At 33.8% G+C, this 19,237-nt stretch overlaps 1 protein-coding gene across 1 annotated transcript; it reads left to right on the top strand.

Annotated features, from left to right (window-relative positions):
• The first annotated feature begins 504 nt into the window (after nt 1–504).
• LOC130968303 (regulator of nonsense transcripts UPF2) lies at nt 505–17,734 on the top strand. The gene is made up of 17 exons (XM_057893495.1): nt 505–861; nt 2,921–3,008; nt 7,870–8,072; nt 8,390–8,734; nt 8,939–9,043; nt 9,212–9,339; nt 10,155–10,328; nt 10,611–10,692; nt 11,264–11,551; nt 11,655–11,852; nt 11,945–12,046; nt 12,664–12,915; nt 13,000–13,218; nt 13,518–13,688; nt 14,730–14,915; nt 15,675–16,145; nt 16,644–17,734. The coding sequence occupies exons 1-17, from the start codon at nt 844–846 to the stop codon at nt 17,142–17,144; spliced, it is 3,531 nt and encodes a 1,176-aa protein (XP_057749478.1). The 5' UTR covers nt 505–843; the 3' UTR covers nt 17,145–17,734.
• The last annotated feature ends 1,503 nt before the right edge of the window (nt 17,735–19,237 follow it).

Consider the following 19,237-nt stretch of genomic DNA (forward strand, 5'->3'; position numbering starts at 1 on the left):
AATGGTATGGTGATAATTAATTGCGATTGGAATGAATAGAAGAAGAAAACAAAATAGAAAATAAAACAAGGCAACATAATAATAATAATAATAATAATAATAATAATAATAATAATAATAATAATAATAATAATAATAATAATAATAATAATAATAATAGCGTATAATATGATGAAATAATATAATCAAAATAAAAATTAATAATATTAAAAATAATAAAATTAAAGATAATTAAAGAAGATTAAGATAAGATTGAAGAAATATATTTTTTTATTTATTAAAATTATGGATAAAGATAAAGAATGTTTTGGATATAAATTTTTAAATTTACTTCTAATTAAATAAAATTAAAAACATAAATAAATTTAATAATATTTATAAATAATAATCTTTAAATAATATCAAAATAAATTTTTATATTAATTTTATTACACATAATAATAAATTAATATTTTTTAATTTTATGTTTTTGGTCCCTTTCAAGCCCTAACCCTCATTCTCAATTCGAATCTCCTGATCCCTGACCTCCGCAGCACTCACATCCCCTCGGAATCGAACTCCTCCGCCGTGGCGCCTTACAGGCGGTCGTTTTGCCCCCTTTCCGTCGACAGAAATCAACTACCCATCAGACTGTTCTTCTCCGTGTCTCTTCCCCATAGCCGCAGTCGTCCACGCGGCAGCAGCACGGAGCAGAACCCGCTGTCGTCCTCGTTGCAGCGCAGCGCAGTCCAGCCACCGTGACCCTCCGTGGAGCGCGAAACAGAGCAGCCACCGTGACGTCCTCCGTGCTCCCCGAAACAACTCTTCCGTGGATTTCGTCACTCTCTGTCTGCATCATCAAGAATGGAGCCTCAGCCTGAGGTTGGTTCTTGAATTTTTGTCTTGTGTTTTTTAACTGCCTCTCATTCTATTTTGCTGTTATGAAGTTTCCTGTATTTATTTTGTAAAAAAATATTATTGCAATATAAATATTTATCCACAATTTGTAGTTGGGTTCTATGATTAGCGGTTCTTAGTTGTTGGATCTGAGAAAATCTGAGTGTGGTTATGTTTTAGGGTTGGACTGAATTTTTGGACTGGATTGGGGATCTGAAAAAGTTCTTTGCTCTTGATATTTGTTATGATTTTTGTTCTTGATTACTGGTTTGTTTCGTGGTTCTGAATTTTCTGACGGTGGTTGTTTTTTCTTATCATTGTATAATTATCTGTTGGGTTTTCTGTTATTGAATAATGTTTGTTGTTCTGATTATTGTATAAACTGGTTTATATTCAATATTAATATTGTTAAGGGTTTTGTTGCGATTCTTGGATCTGGAGTTTTTTATGATCTTTATGTTTGTTTTGATTCTAGGCTTGTTTCTTCGTTGGGATGTTTTAACAGTTTTATTTTCCTAACAGTGCATTTCAATTGTGTTTTTCTCATGAAAATAAGAGAAAGTTTTCTCATAAAAGTAGCTTTTGATAAAGAAATGTAAATGATCACTCTTTTGAGTTTCAACTGTTTTAAGAGCGAGTCCATTATGTTGTCCATTTAGCCAAGTAGAAACAGGATACATTATTCTTATTAGGTCAAATTGAATAAAATCTAATTGGCCACAACCGATTCAAAATGAAGCTTAAAAAGGTTGTCCATTACTTATTATTTATCATATCTTTTATTATTAGATACTAGATAGAAAGAAAATGTCTGGAAAATAAAGATTTAGCATGACAAAAAAAAAAAAAAAAAAATAATTAATATTAACATCTTGTTTAACATTAACAATATTATGGTCATATTTAATTCACATATAACAACTACTTTATTACTATGACAACATACCTCGGTTTTGATATATGACATTTGTTAAATCTGGAAGTGGCCTTTCATTTTGAGAGTATGTTTCAGAGACATAATTCTTGTTCTTTGATGCGGTATTTGTCGTTGGCTGAAATAAAGTGATATGATAAAGTTATAAAAATTAACTATACGTAGTCATGTAGTTAATAGAATAGTCAATCTACATTAAATATGAAAGTAACTTACTGTATCAAGAAGAATACCTTTTATGAAGTACGTCTTTGACAATTTCACACTACTTGAACAACTTTCTAAATGATTCAATTCGTTTTGGTGGCTTAGTGTATGTAAGAACATTCTCGAGGCTCTCCTTGTCCATAAATTTACTACTCATTTTATGTTTGAGGATTCATATGATCCTTCCAATTGTATGTTTTATGCAGCGCATAGAATAAAAACAACGGAAGACGAAAACTAAACAACAATGATGCTTGCATATATGAATGAAAATAAACAAAATTGAGAAATTAATGTGACGATACATTGATTTTAGTAGTGATTATTAAAATCAATAAAAAGAAGAATGACCTTAAAGCTTTATATTGGAGTAGCAGAAAGAATGATAGAGTAGAGAAGCAAAGCATGTTGATAATATGGAGTTTCCAGTTCTTAAATGCTATGTTACTAAAAGGAATCTGATTACTAATAATGATTTATAATTATACATGTTTGTCTAAAAATAGATAAATGGAATAAAAACAGTGCATGGATTGTTGTAATATTTGCTTTATCAATTGACTACTGAAAAATGAAATGCATTATTCAAAGTGAATGTACAAAGTGAAAAGAATCAATGGGATCCAAAGTGATAAAGTGGGAACTTTGATTAGTTGACGTTCTAATTATAGGGGATACTTTAAGAAACTTTGGATACTTGAATTTGAGGGAAAATTGATTTTACCGGGAACATTGAGTTTTTATGATATATAGTAGATAATGCACCTATTTGGAGGGTAACTTTAGTTTCACTATCAAAATTAGCTTTCATGTTGGTAGAAAAATTGTATAATTAGGTTCTTGTATTGTTTTTCCATTTTAGACTGAATGAGATAAGTTCTATCTTCTTTTAATCACGTGTAGGAGGCTGTTGCACGCCTTGAGGAGTTGCAAAAGTCAATTGAGGCAAAGATGACATTACGACAAAGCAATTTGAATCCTGATAGGCCTGGTTAGTATATAGTTTGTGTTGTATATAATATTTATATTTTTGTGTGCTTGTAGGTTTTGTGTTGGCAATACAAATGTATATCTTCTTTGCATATATTCTTTACATTCTGTGAATTACAAATTTACAATATAGGGAGACTTCCCGAAGTGCACTAGCTCAATTTGTGTTTAGTCTCTTAGCCTCTGGTTGGTTAGCGTATACTATGAGACATAGACATTAAGGCTCTGTTTGCTGCTCTCTTAACCAGCAATGGACAGAGACACAAAGACAGAACAATACATAGACATGAACATACACAGTTTTTATTTTGTTTGGCAACACCATACACAGATTTGAGAACCGCGACGATAGAAGAGTGCAGAGGAAATGCAGATCTGAGAACGCAAGGGAGGAAGAGTGTGGCGATGAAGAGAGAAGAGAGAGAGGACCGTCGAATGAGGGAGGCATGGTGGCAGCGGCGGCATCAATGTCGGCTGGAGAAGAATTTGGGGGGAGGTAGAAGACTTGAGGACGGTTAGAAAGAAGAGGGAGTAGAAAGAAAGGATTAAGTGGGATAGGGTTAAGGTAGGGATAAAGCTGGAATTTTTTAAATTAATTAGGGGAAAGAAATGGAAAAATTTGTGTCCTATAAGTTGTGTCTTAGTGTCCCAGCTTCAAGGAGAGACACTAAAAACATGTATTTTGTATGTATCTGTGTACCACCATGTCCATTAAAAATTCGTGTCAGCAAACAAATGGTGGACATGTACCATCATGTCTATATATCAATGTCCATGTCTAAGCAAACAAACGCAGCCTAAAGACACAAAACACAAAATACACGTGTTTGTGTTTGGTTGGCAAAAATAGATACATAAGATGGCATTACGACAAAGCAATTTGAATCCTGATAGGGCTGGTTAGTATATAGTTCTTGTTGTATATAATATTTATATTTATATATGCTCATAGGTTTTGTGTTGGCAATACAAATGCATATATTCTTTACATTATGTAAAATACAATAGAGGGAGAGTTTCCCAAGTGCACTAGCTCAATTTGTGTTTTAGTCTCTTGTGCTCCGTTTAGTTGGTGTATACTATGAGAGATAGAGATTAAAGACATAGACAAAAAAATGTGTTTATGTGTTATGGTTGGCAAAAACAGATGCATAAGACACACAAAGTTCTAAAAAGTCTATAATACTCTCATCATCTACCCTCACCACCGCCTCAGAGTTCCCATTTGCCGCTACCATTCATAACCAAAAACCAATAATTTAGACAACACAGAATTTTCATAATATCAACTTGAAATTTAAAGGTTTATGTCTACGTAAGGTTCTGTCCACTTTGAAGGAGCTTCTTTGACATGATGGAGGAGCAAGAGAGGGAGATAGAGGAGTTGAAGATGAAGATGAAGATGAAGATGAACTGAGTTAGAGTTAAGTTAGAAAAGGGCACTTTGGGTATTTTTAGTGGTTTTTTTAGGGTTTGTGTACTCTTGTCAAGAGGAGCCCATCTATTATATGGGTATAATGTTAGTTTCATTTTTTCGTGGGTATATTTGTCAGCATTCTGAGCATTCGTGGGTAAAAATGATAGTTTATCCTCCATAAAAAAAATTGTATCTTAAAAAAAAGGTTGACGTGTATCATCGTGCTTATTTCTCTCGTGAACACCAAGACTGTTTGGTTGCTGTCCATGTCCATCAGACACAACTATACATAAGATACATGTATTTAGGGTCTTGCCAAAAAGTTGAGACACAAATATTAGATATGAGACACAAGTTCTTTTTTACAATTTTGACCCTTCAAAATTTTTAAAATTCTACTTTCTATCGTCGTCACCTTCATCATCAACATCATCTTTCGTATTAGGGGTAAAATTGGTTCTTAATGATAAATGTGTTTATTCTTGTTAGTGTCTTATCAACTAAACAAACTACATGTATTCATGTGTATCTATGTTTGTGTATCGTGCGTCTTTATATCTGTGTCTTCATTGTTGGGAGACAGTAAACAAACATAGGCTGCTTGATTCCATGATTGAATTCTAGCATAGACACTAGGCTTGGGCTTCTGTTGAAACAAAATTATTGAAACCTATAAATCTATTTTTTATGCAATATATTAAAGCCCTTTCTTATTAGTACTAGTTTGAACGGGGTATTATGAATTTAAAAAGTTCACTTCTATTTTCCTTTTAAAACATTGACATTGAAGTGAATAAATATTTTATTATTATATTTTGGTGACTATTTTAGTGTTCTAACGTACAAGTTATAGAAATTAAGGTTAAGAGAAGTTGACGGAAGTTACAAGAATTAAAAGATAATAGTTATCAAAGGGAATGATAAAAGTGGAAAGTGAAATGTGGCCCAATGGAAGCTAAACAACAACAAAGCCTTATCTCATTAAGTTGGATTGGCTTCATGAATCAGATGACGCTATTAGGCCTATTATATATCATGTCTGCTGTGAGAGTGAAATTTGCTGCGGCAGTAACCTTTTAAAAATATCATGGTTTGTAGCTTTTACCTTGGACAATTTTAGTTAGACACATCCTCATAGCTGTATGCATTGCTTCAAGTGATCATGTTTTGGACAAAAATAGGATACTAAAATCTTTAAAATGATAAATCTTGATGATGCCCTTATATTGGTTGAATCAAGTATAGGAGTTACACTCTTTGCTGCACATCACATTTGTACATCATCATTTAGGGAAATAGATATCTTGAGTTCCTTCGTCTTTTGTGTGATTGTGGATTGCAAACTTTATCCTTAAAACTGCCTGGTGTTTAGATAAAAGACGAATACTAGCTTCATATAAAAGTGCTGTTCTGATTTTTTTCCCCTTTAATATCTAAATCTATGCCTATTTAGTTTAGGGTTTAGGGTTTACATACATCTACATCATTTTTAATATGGATGATTGAAACAATTCATGGGCCTTAATTTTCATGTAATGTATTTAGCTTTTAATAGATTGACTTTTTTGTGGCAGCACAACCTTAATGACCAATTCACTAGAGTTTGATCGTGCCTCCATTTTCCACCAACTAAATTAAATTTCATTTTCTATAATGTCTAAAGTATATTTCTATGTTGTCCATACTTTTAGAACCAATGGCATTTTTGTTAGTTAGTATTTTGAACTATAAAAACCATTCTTGGCCCTCTACCCAATAGTTTAGGCTTCTAGGTGACTTGGTCATTGACCCTATGGATTGAATGTTGGCTATCTATAAAGTAGTTCTTGAGTTGAGTGTTCCGAACATTTAAAGTTGGTTAGAGAATCGGAAAGTCAAACATTTTTCCCCACCAAAGGCTGTGCTTGAATGAGGAATGATACGTATACCAGTCTTCGGACCTTTCCTTTTCGGTATTAAGGACTTGTTTTCTTAGTATTTATAATTTATAAAATCTTTTAATAATTTTTATTACCAAAAGAAGCTGTACAACTTTTGCTGTATACAAGAGTAGCACATATAACACAGCTCTTTCAAAATTATGTTTTACCGAATTGACCTTTAATATCAGATACTAAATAATATAAATAATAGTTTCATACTCTGTTTTTGGTAATTTTATCATATAAAATAATTTATTTATTTTTTATCTACTTGTAGGGGCTTGGTTTCCTTTGGTAGTTTGCCATCGATGTATAAGTTAAACATGGTTGGTAATTGGTATGCGATTTATTGTCCTTGTGAGTTTTGATAATTTTGAGTGTGTTCTCAACTTTTCATAGTATGGGGAGGGTAGTGTGGATGGATGATAAGTTGCCCACTGGATGATTTAGACTTATTTCATACCTGATTACTATTACTATTGTAGTTGGAACTCAATTGCTATTGCTATTGGCATAATTATATTGTGTCACCTAAATGTCCCTAGATATGAATTAGATCAACTGGGTATATATATATATATATATATATATATATATATATATATATATTTTGGGAAGAGGATTGACAATTTAAACATCAGGTCCGTTTTGTACTTTATGGCTGTTTAGAGTGTGGTAAAGTATTTAGGTGAATTTTTACATTTTATATAAATCTAGTGTAGTAGGTGTCATAAAATCACTTAAACCAAACGTTTAAACTGCTAGGTAGAGGCATATGAATAGTTAGATATATAACACGCCCCCTCATGCAAAAGCTTCTTTTTGGTTTGCAGCGTGGATCATGCATAGGTCTATTTTTGCCTTGTGCTGAAATTTTATCTTTATTTTAGAAGAATGGGAGTAACAAGGATCGAACTCAGCCGTTAGGTAGAGGCAGTGAGACACGAGGATGATTATATATTAAACAGTAGCATTGCGTGCATAAGAGGTTAGATTAGTTACAAACTTACAGCTGTCTCAGCTCTCATGTTTCATCTGAAAATAATCATTATGTGGCTCTGTGGTTTGCACAGATTCTCTTTCTAAATTCTCTCAACTCTCAGTGACAATGTCATTCTGTCTTGTTTTCTTCTAATTTCCACACTTTCTTGGGTATTCAAAGATGTGCAACATGAATAGAGTGACTTTGATCTAAATGCCTCTGAATATATGGTCTTTGGTTGGACATTATGTTAAAAGAATCCAGTCAGTCTCACCTAGTAGGAAACTGATCGGCGGTTGTCAATTTTTCGGCAATAATCAGCAACTTATGGTTCGCTTTAAATGATCATTATTTCTTTGATCATGTTTATTTTTAAATAATTATACAATTATGTAAGAAGTGATATGTTTTTAAAGTAATTTTTTTTTTCTTGCCATAAAATGCTAAAATAAAAATAGAATGTCTGGTCTATTCTATAATATATATTGTATTTTCAAAAATTTGTTGAACGGATAATAAAATAATTTCCTATTATATTCAGACTCAGGATTTTTAAGGACTCTGGATTCAAGCATTAAGCGCAATACTGCAGTCATTAAGAAACTGAAGCAGATTAATGAAGAGCAGCGTGAAACACTGATGGACGAGTTGCGCAGTGTCAACTTAAGCAAATTTGTCAGTGAAGCTGTGACTGCTATATGTGATGCCAAGCTTAGAAGCTCAGATATACAAGCAGCAGTTCAGGTATATCATGTTCAATTTTCTTTCCTTTTTATCAAATAAATAATAAAGTAATAAATATAGTGAAATTCATTGATAATTTGATCCATAAATTTGCATGACGTACTCTCTTTTTGCCGTATAATTTCTGATTTCATTAAAAATTGTATTATTTTTATCCCAAGTTGCTGCTAATATCTCTCTTTAATAGAAGATTCATAGGGTGGAATTTGTAAAAAGAAAATAGAAACAAAAATCTGAACACATTGTTTTCCAATAGAATCATTAGGATTTTATTACTCGGTTCCTCATAAATGATCCTCTCTTTTCATTTGGGAAAGGTCTGCTCTTTGCTTCATCAGAGGTACAAGGACTTTGCCCCATGCCTGATTCAAGGACTTCTCAAAGTTTTCTCTCCAGGAAAGCCTGGGGATGAATCAGATGCAGACAGAAACTTGAAGGCAATGAAGAAACGCAGTACTTTGAAACTTCTATTGGAGCTTTATTTTGTTGGAGTTATTGATGATGGCAACATTTTCATGAATATCATAAAAGATCTAACTGGTATGGATCAGCTAAAAGACCGAGATGCAGCACAAACTAGTTTGACCCTTCTTTCTAGCTTTGCCCGACAAGGGAGAATCTTTCTGGGACTTCCTGTTTCTGGTCCAGAAATTCATGAAGAGGTATTTCTTTTATATATTATTCTTTGATAGCACTGTTAAGTCTACATTATCCTAATTTTGTCCAGTCTGGATTTTGCGGTTTACATTGGTACTTAATAGTTAACTTAAATCAGTAATGAATGCCAGCTTAGCTTTTACTGAAAATTGGGCTATATATTGTCTGCCTTTGTACTAAGGTTTTTCATTATTGACATGCTGATACAGTTTTTTAAAGGCCTTAACATTACGGCAGATCAAAAGAAAGTTTTCAGGAAAGCATGTTATGCATTTTATGATGCTGCAGCAGAACTACTTCAGTCTGAGCATTCTGTAAGTGTTTCTGCACTTCTGAACCGATGATATTTCTTTGAAGTAAATTGTTAAATTATATTTTCATTCTTGTCTTCAACTCTGCTCTGCCTTTTACTTTCGATAAATCTTCTGTGCCAATGGTTTGTCTTGCCATTGTGTTTATTGATGGATTTCATTTCTGGGCAGTCACTTCGACTAATGGAGCATGAAAATTCTAAGATTCTTAACGCAAAAGGAGAGCTCAGTGATGAAAATATTGCTTCATATGAAAAGCTTCGGAAATCTTATGACCATTTGTATCGTAACATCTCATCGTAAGTTTCTTTGATTAGGTCCAACTACTTATTTTCTTTTTTATTAAAAACTGAGCATGCTTTCGGTTCACCTCATCTGCTAGGCAATTGGCATGCATACCTCGCCCCCTTCCTCCTTCCTCCTCCCTCTATTACTGGTATATACATAGATGCATGAATGCCTTGAACAATGTGGATACGCAGTCAAGAAAATTGCAGGCAAACCATAATATGATAATCTAGGATAGCTTGTTTGAGATATCTGTTGGATGAAAGCAAATGCATCCTGGTGGCCAATGTATTGATCTAATATGGTGTTATGTCTGAATAGGGCTTCACCATCCAGCTGATGCTACATTTCAAAGGGTATACGGATGATGTATTGTCACTTATCATTCATGCATGGTCTCCTCAAACGCATAAAATAAAATATAGTTTTTAACATTTTGTAAAATAATTTTGCTTTAGTATACTACTCCAGTATATGGTATTGAATATGAGGCAATGTAAATACATCAATATTATATATGAAAAATTTTAATGTGAATATGGCAATATGTATTTGAAGGTTTTTTATAATTCCCTATATTTTAAAAGAATTTTTAATCAGGTCACTCTAGTTCTAACATTACTAATTAAATAATTCTCTTCAGAAAAAATAGCTATTTATCATCCAACATAGGGAGCTTTAGATTACAAATGGAAATTAATGGTCAAATCCTTGGTCAGTTGAATGTTACTTAGATGTCTAATTATTTCTTTGGTTCTTTTAACCTCCAATCGTTAATGGCTTGTTCTATAATCAGGAAAGAAATATTATAATTCTGTTGTTACAGATTGGCAGAGGCACTTGATATGCAACCTCCAGTAATGCCAGAAGATGGTCACACAACAAGAGTTTCTACTGGTGAGGAAGCTACTTCTGCGGGTGGGAAAGATTCTTCTATAGCTGAACCTGTATGGGATGATGAAGATACAAGGGCTTTCTATGAATGTTTACCCGATCTAAGGTTTGTATTTCTAACAAAGTAAAAGGACCAGTGGATCAACTTATTTTATAAAAGGATTGCATTTAGTTGAGCAGTCGATCTTGCTATCAAATGATGATCCTGTGACAGGACCAATATTGAGTCATTACTCATTGACAAGCGCCTCCTGAATACTTTAATCCACTTGCCTGTTGTCCCTACGCTTTCTTGACTCTTTGAAACATCAGCGGTTTAACTTTTCTTTAGTTGGTTTTAGTGCTAGTTTCTTTTAGAAGAATGTTTATCTAGTCTGTTTTTCTCCAGAGCTTTTGTTCCTGCTGTGCTTTTGGGCGAAGCAGAGCCAAAAACAAGTGAGCAATCAGTGAAGAGTCAAGACCAACCAACTGTAAGGAGTCGTATCTAAAGTTTTTTAGCTTGTTCCAGGATGTTCTGGTTGCTATTTTCTATATACTTTGTTAAATAATTTCTGCCCTGGATCCTAGTCACTGGACTGTTACATGTATCCAATGCTTATATAACTGTTGATCATCTGTCTCTGTTGGGATCAACCATGACGCAGTGAACCACTCAATGATTAATCATTCAGAATGAACAATTACACTACTTTCTCTGATACTCTCTCTCTCTCTCTCTCTCTCTCTCTCTCTCTCTCTCTCTCACACACACACACACACACACACACAACACTATTAGGCATGTTTAGAGATTAGAAAATAGAAATATCTTTTTCATTCTTAGCTGGAGGATTACATGTACTTTTACTCCTCTCCCCTTATTTTATGTTTCACAGAGCATGTCCTAACACTTCTTAATTGTGCTTTTACCATTGAAAAAATTATTTCGAACAATCCCATTACCCAATTCCATTCTTAATAATAATGTGAATAATTTGTCAACTGTTTTTCCTTGCCAACTTTCTGCTATATGCACTGACTTAAATATTTATGATTTTCAAGGAAATAGTACCTGAATCTGACAAAGGTCAACTGGGCAACCATGACAGTGGAGATGCATCGGCAGAATCTAGTGCTGTGCCAGAGGGAGGAAGTGCAGAAAAAGCGAAGGATAAGGAAGAAAGAGAAAAATCAAAAGAATTGGAAAAAGAGAAGGAGAAAGAAAAAGACAATGACAAAAAGGGGGAAAATGAAAAGGACAAACTCAGAAGCCTTGAGGGGACAAATTTGGATGCTTTATTGCAAAGACTTCCTGGTTGTGTGAGCCGGGACCTTATAGATCAATTGACTGTAAGGATATCAAACTGAGCTCTGTTACTTATGATTTTCTTAGATTCTGTTATTGTATTAATCAATGTTATTAATTATTGCCTTTTCGTTAAACAATTGTTAGGTAGAATTCTGTTATCTAAATTCAAAATCAAATCGGAAAAAACTTGTGAGGGCTTTGTTCAATGTACCAAGGACATCTCTGGAGCTGCTACCATATTACTCACGCATGGTTGCTACACTCTCAACTTGTATGAAGGATGTCTCCTCCATTCTTTTGCAGATGTTGGAGGAGGAATTCAACTTCTTAATAAATAAGAAGGTTAATGTTACCTATAAATTTTCATAGTGTGGATCAATTGGTAGTTGACTTTATATGCAAGTATTTAATCTGGTCTTAAAATGTCTCAACAGGACCAGATGAATATTGAGACAAAGATAAGGAACATCAGGTTCATAGGAGAACTTTGCAAGTTCAAAATTGCCCCTGCTGGCCTAGTCTTTAGTTGTTTGAAGGTATAAGAGGCGAATAATCAAATTTATAAATCAAGGCTAACTGGTTTTACTTATTATGAGCATTTTCTATTGATATAGCTTGTGTTTGGAGCCATAGTTATGATGTAAGAAGTGTTTGTTTTCCTTATGATTAGTTTGCATTTTCAACTTTTGCATTCTATATTTTAAACTCCACTTTATTTATTTTGATTAAAAAACACTTCATTTTATTACGTCTGAGTTCTAAATTATAGAAATCTCAGGTATCAATAACTTACATTTGAGCCATATGAAATACACTTTTGCGTTTGTGGTCTTTCCTAATATGACAACTAGCTCCCTATTGAGATATTAGAATAAAATGTTTCTCCTTATCTATTAACGTATACTTTTAATGATGTGAGAAGAGTCTTCATTATTTAGCATTTCACAACAATAAACATTAATGACAGGGAATTGAAAGCAGTGGCACGTCCACTGTTGTAAGCAACCATGATTTCTGCCAAATCCATGGTTGTCTTTCCAAAAAAAAAAAGGATTTCACACCATATAGATTTGTTGAGATGTTAAAGAGAATGAATTTCATGAGATCTTTATACTGCAATATTTAACCCTTGATTAATTTATTGCCATTCCAGGCCTGTTTAGATGATTTTACTCATCACAACATTGATGTAGCTTGCAATCTTCTTGAAACATGTGGCCGTTTTCTATACCGGTCACCAGAAACTACTATACGTATGACTAACATGTTAGAGATACTGATGCGCTTGAAAAATGTGAAGAACTTAGATCCAAGACATAGCACTTTGGTGGAAAATGCATATTACCTTTGTAAGCCTCCAGAAAGATCTGCACGAGTGGCTAAAGTCCGTCCACCATTGCATCAGGTGTAATCTTCATTTCAAGTTACTCTTCTTTCCTTAATATCTTCAACATCTGAATTAACACTATAAGGGATAATATATTTGCAGTATATCAGAAAATTACTTTTCTCTGATCTGGATAAGTCTACCATTGAGCATGTGTTGAGGCAACTTAGAAAATTACCATGGAGTGAATGCGAACCATATCTTTTGAAATGTTTCCTGAAGGTCTATAAAGGGAAATATGGCCAGATCCATCTGATTGCTTCTCTTGCTGCTGGTTTAAGTCGCTACCATGATGAGTTTGCAGTGGCTATAGTTGATGAGGTTGGTATTTTGAAATGTTGCTTTATTAATTTGTGACTTTTTCACCACAATAAAATGATTTCAATTTTGAGGATTGCATGCGTATCAATTAGATCATAGTGATTACCAAGTATTTTATTTGTTTGTACTATTAGGTCTGACTAAAAAGGGTTGCCTAAATTGGAGTGCATACTTAATTTAACATCTTAAATAACAACAAAACTTTAATATCTTTATTTAATGTTTGAGGTTGTTCTCACATTTGACTTTTCTGTTCTAAATAGACTGGTTGAAATTGGCACTTTGAACCGTGATTTCAGGTTTTGGAGGAGATTAGAGTTGGGCTGGAACTAAATGACTATGGGATGCAGCAAAGACGCATTGCCTACATGAGATTCTTAGGGGAGCTTTACAACTATGAGCATGTAGATTCATCTGTTATTTTTGAGACACTATATCTTATCGTCATCTATGGCCATGGGACACCAGAGGTATTAAATTCATTCTGTTTACATTTCCTTGCCTGCTATGGGCATTCTGTTCCAACAGTTCCTTGTATGGTTTTATAGCTTACCTTTCATGTTGCTTTTACAAGTGTTCATGTCCAAACTAACTAAAGCAAGATTCTGCCATCTTTCCTTCAACAGTGGGAAATATTTGAATTCTCTCTTTCATACACTCTTCTATCTTTGCAAGTGCGTTGACTCATATAATGCAGCATCCTTGTTTCTGATACACTAACTAATTTTCCTCTTGATTTTTTATTGCCCAATATTCTGACACATACAACATTCTCAGTCTTTTTTCTTTTTCCGTTTTTTTAATAACAAAATAAAGAACTTTGTTAATGTATTGAGGGTAATGGGGTGGAGGAAAAGAGTTCGTCTAAACCAAAAGAAATACAAACAAGGCGGCAAACTTAAATGAACTGCAGCTTTCCAATCTCTCGTCATGTCTGAGAGAGTGAGGGGGAAAATCCTCTAAGAAAACCACATGCTTTACATCATACAGATGCTAAATGCCTAAATGTCTTGAGGGCTTTTCTATAATAAAATTTTAATCTTATATTACTTATTGGGGTAGGTCCAAGATCTTAATTTCTTGTTGAAACTTTAACCAGCACAGATTGGTTATCCTACTCTCCGATACTTCTTTGGTTCTTTAAATACTTGAATAGTCCGTACTGTGGTTCATCTGTAAACCTGATTCCCTCTGCAATTTCCATAATTTGTGTCATACTTTTATGTAGGGATAGATGATGTCCTCCATTATCCATCATTTGCTTGCACTTTATTTTCTTATCGAACAATATAATAAGCCTAACTATAACTTACGTCTAAACCCCTCACCAGAACTGCAAAAATGTTTGCTGCAAGTGGTTGAGTTCATAAAAAAAGGATCTCATGGTTGTGTTATATATGATTTTGGATACATATATGTCTGAGTTGTTTTCATACATCCATTGACTTACATACTTTTTATACGAGAACCTTCTCCTGACATTCTGGATCTCATGATAATTTGTTTATCAGCAAGATGCACTGGATCCACCTGAAGATTGTTTTCGTATAAGGTTGATCATTACTCTTCTTGAAACCTGTGGACATTACTTTGATCGTGGCTCTTCAAAGAGGAAACTTGATCGATTCCTTATACACTTCCAGAGGTATATTTTAAGCAAAGGTGCACTGCCTCTCGACATTGAATTTGACTTGCAGGTCAGTCAGGCAATTTTCTGCCATATGCATTCTACGTTTTTTTTTTTTTCTGAAAATACAAATTTATTATATTAACATATTTAATGAATAATGCAGTTGAATAAGCCCTTACAAATCGAACTTTTAAATAGTGCCTTATGAATTGTCTTAGAAAGTATGAAGAGCAATAATGAACTAAAGACATTAAAATTACTGATCTATTTGCAAAGCCAATGAAACTATAGGGTGTAACATGTTAATCTATCTATCCATCTATATTTTTTTTTTTGGATCAAGGGATTAACCAATTAATATGTCATTTACTTTTCTCCGTTTATCACGATGGACCATCTTCACTACACACTTAAGCTCTCAAGTTTCACATGGGTGGTTTTATGTCTTGCACATCCCCTTTCCAATGCAAGAATATTGACATTGAAACATGAATAATGAATTAGTTCACCCTGCATTGAGCTAATATATATAACTTCTATCTGAGAAAAGTTGCAATGATAATCGAATGCTAAACCACTTGGTCATATAGGTTCCAATACTATGCCCCTCCCCCCCCAAAAAAAAATGCGTAGCTGTCAAGTGAGGATGTTTAAATGACTTTCGTCCAACCATTATTGTTCATTTTGCAAACTAGGAAACACATTCTTCTTTTGAAGATAGCTTCCTATATTTTGTTCTTTATTTGTTAAATGTTAGCTTTCTAAACTTACCATCTACTCCATTTATTTTCATTGCTAGTTTTTGCTCATTATTTGCTGTATGCAGGATCTGTTTGCGGAGTTGCGTCCCAATATGGTTAGATATACATCTGTTGATGAAGTGAATGCAGCTCTAGTAGAACTTGAAGAACATGATCGGATGGTTTCTGCTGATAAGGCCAGTAGTGAAAAACATTCTGATACTGAGAAGCCTTTGAGTAGGACTAGTTCTAACACAGTGGTAAGCAATGGACAAGGCATTGATAATGGTGCAGAGGAGAATGGAGTGCAAGATGATGTTAATGACAGTGACACTGACTCAGGGAGTGGCACCATTGATGTGGAGGGACATGATGATGAAGAGTTGGATGATGAGAATCATGACGATGGATGTGAGACTGAGGATGATGATGATGATGATGATGGGCCTGGACCTGCTTCTGATGAGGAAGACGAAGTCCATGTGAGACAAAAGGTGACAGAGGTGGACCCTCTGGAGGAAGCCAATTTTGAACAGGAGCTGAAGGCTGTGTTACAGGCAAGAGTTTACATGGTCCTTAATTTCTGCAAAATTTTGGGGACACTCATTGAACTTGCTTTGTTATAAATTGATTCATTTGAGAACTTCATCAGATATATGCCTGGACTTATGAGATGAAAGTTTCATTTTATCTATGTTATTTAAATTGAAATGGAATCAACAGGATTCTACATCTAAGGGAAAAAGGGAGACACTAAAAAGATGAGTCTTTCCATATTGTTAGAATATTGGGAATGTAGAATTTACCATAACTCTTGCAGTTTTATTATGTTAATTTAGATCAGTAGGTAGTATAAATAACAGTAATAGGTCAGTATATGTCATGATATTACACTTAGTTGGAGCTTTATTTATGATCGTATGTTGATTTTATTTTATTTGTTCTTTTCTTTTCAATGCCTAAATTTCAACTTCCTTCATTTTGGAATAAGATTAGGATTTTCTACCTCGATGTATTTAGCCATTTTCTTACTACTTGATCTCATGATAATGCAGGAGAGTATGGAACAGCGAAGGCAGGAGCTACGAGGCCGTCCTACATTGAACATGATGATTCCAATGAATGTATTTGAGGGATCCACTAAGGATCATCATGGGAGAGGAGTTGGTGGTGAAAGTGGTGATGAGGCATTGAGTGAGGAGACCGGTGGAAACAAAGAGGTTCAAGTGAGAGTTCTTGTGAAGCGTGGGAACAAGCAGCAAACAAAACAGATGTACATCCCACGGGATTCCTCACTGGTTCTGAGTACAAAACAGAAAGAAGCAGCTGAGCTTCAAGAGAAAGAAGACATTAAGAGGCTTGTCTTGGAGTATAATGATAGAGAAGAGGAGGAGCTTAATGGACTAGGGTCCCAACCAACAAATTGGATGTTGAGTGGCGGCAACAGGACTGGTGGCCGTGGCAATACTTCGGAAGGAACCAGCAGTAGGAGTGGCGGACGGCATCGGCATCACAATTATACTGGCAGTGGCATCTACTACGGCAGGAGGAGGTAAATGCAATATTGGAAGGCAGATATTGTATATAATCTGCTTACCCTTGGCATGACTGGTATTTGCAAACAAAAGTTCCTGAGAGGAAACGTGGTTATGGCTCTAGCCCTGTTTTCAGCTACCATGCTTTGCTTTCCCCACAGTCTGAAAGGTTGATTGAATCAGATCACTGTTCCTGTTCCTAAGTGGTGGTTTAGAACATGGTGTGTCGGAGATATAGAGGTTTTAGGGTAATGTCAAGATGTGCAAAATATTGTGGTTTCTTGACCTGAGGCTGAATGTAGGATTGTTTGGGATTTTGTGGGTGGCCTGCTTGATAACATGCACAGATGAAGTATGTAATTATATATCATAGCCACCAAGCTTCTTGTATAGCATTGTGTGTATGAAGACTGAAGAGGTAAAATCAGAGTATGACTTTGATGACCTTCAAGAGTTAATCAGTAGGCAAATGCTTTGGTGCTATGTAAGCGTTTATAATAACCCTCAAAATCGTCTGTGAAGTCATAGTCACTCAATCGAAATCACTTGCCTATTATGATTCTTTCACCCTTATTATGGTCAACAGTAATGAATAGGTAATGATTGTATTATACTTTAAAAGCCGGAAAATTTATTCACTGTTCTTGTATGAACTCTAACAGTAAGTTTGGAATCCAAAAATGGAAATGATCACAGCGTCGCAATTTTAAAATTCCCTTAATCATCAGGATGGTTTCTGATGAAAAAGGACAGCCCTCCAGCCGCTTGGAGAAAATATGCCTTTCATGCTTTCGTTGCTTTGTTTTTGGGTTATTGTTGCGGTGAAAAGTCAAGTTTTGGGGAAAAGTGAAGATTGTTTCTTTTTAGTGAAGAAAAAATCTACACATTTTCTTTTTAAATTTGATAATAAAATTTGCCCCTCATGCAATTCTACTATTCGTTAAAGAAACACTTCATGTTTTTTCCCTTTTGGGTTCAAACTACTTGGCTGATTTAGCTTATTGAATACAACTAAAGTATCAAGTAATAGAGCATGGAGAGTTAGTCTCATTAAGATAATTTTTTTTTCGGTAAATCTCATTAAGATAATTTACAGGAAGGACGGATACTTCTCTAATTTGTCATGCTAACACGACACTTGTTGACATTCGTTGGACACGCGTGTCTTTTTGTCTAATCGAGTTTTAATAAAAAATAATTTTTTTTCGAACACGTTTAAACACATCAGCGTATCCAACTTTATTCATGAGTTTAGAAATAGTATATATTATTAATTATTAAAATAAAATATTTTAAATATTTTATATAATTTTAAAAAAGGATTAAAAATAATTAAAAAATTAATAATATTAATACAATACTAAAATATCATTATAATTTATCTAAAAAATAATGTATATTCTATATATATTGTATTTCTGTGTTTTATAAAAATTTTAAATTTGTGTATCTATGTGTCCTGTGTCAATGTCCGTGTCTGTGTATCATAATAATTTAAATATCTATTATCGCTAATTAATGCATAAGTTGAACAACAAAAAGTCGACGAATTAACGGAATCTAGACTAGTGAAAGTTAAATCAGGATGGACGTGAATTGATGCTGGATTAGAACTTGGTATACTATTTTGTTTCCATTTTGATTTTTGTTTTTTAAAATTGTGGAAAAATACGAAGTAAACAAATAATAATAATAAAATTGATTGTACACTAAAAATGTAATTTTATTGTATATAAATAATTTTAAGATGTCTCAAAATATGGTCAACAAATACTGAAATTTCTCCTATAGGTCTTGGACCAGAAGGATGAATCCAAAAAGAGTATCCTAAAGAATTGAATCTCTTTTTAGGTAAGAACTAAATTGGTAGAAGTGGATTAGTTGGATTTAAAGTACAGAGATTGTCACTTAGTTTGAAATGAAGCAAACTAAATATCCCTTCATTAATGTCATATGTCATGAACATCCTTTTATCCTGGAAATCTCTTTGCCACAAACACCCAGATCATTGTTAGAATTGCTACCTTAATTTATGGAGATCAACTTTCTTCTTATACATATTTTTTGTTAAAGAGACTTAAAATAATAGGAACATCCAAAAATATTTTTTGCTA

This window comes from Arachis stenosperma, chromosome 3 (genome assembly GCF_014773155.1).
Source record: "Arachis stenosperma cultivar V10309 chromosome 3, arast.V10309.gnm1.PFL2, whole genome shotgun sequence".
Taxonomy (NCBI): Eukaryota; Viridiplantae; Streptophyta; class Magnoliopsida; order Fabales; family Fabaceae; genus Arachis; species Arachis stenosperma.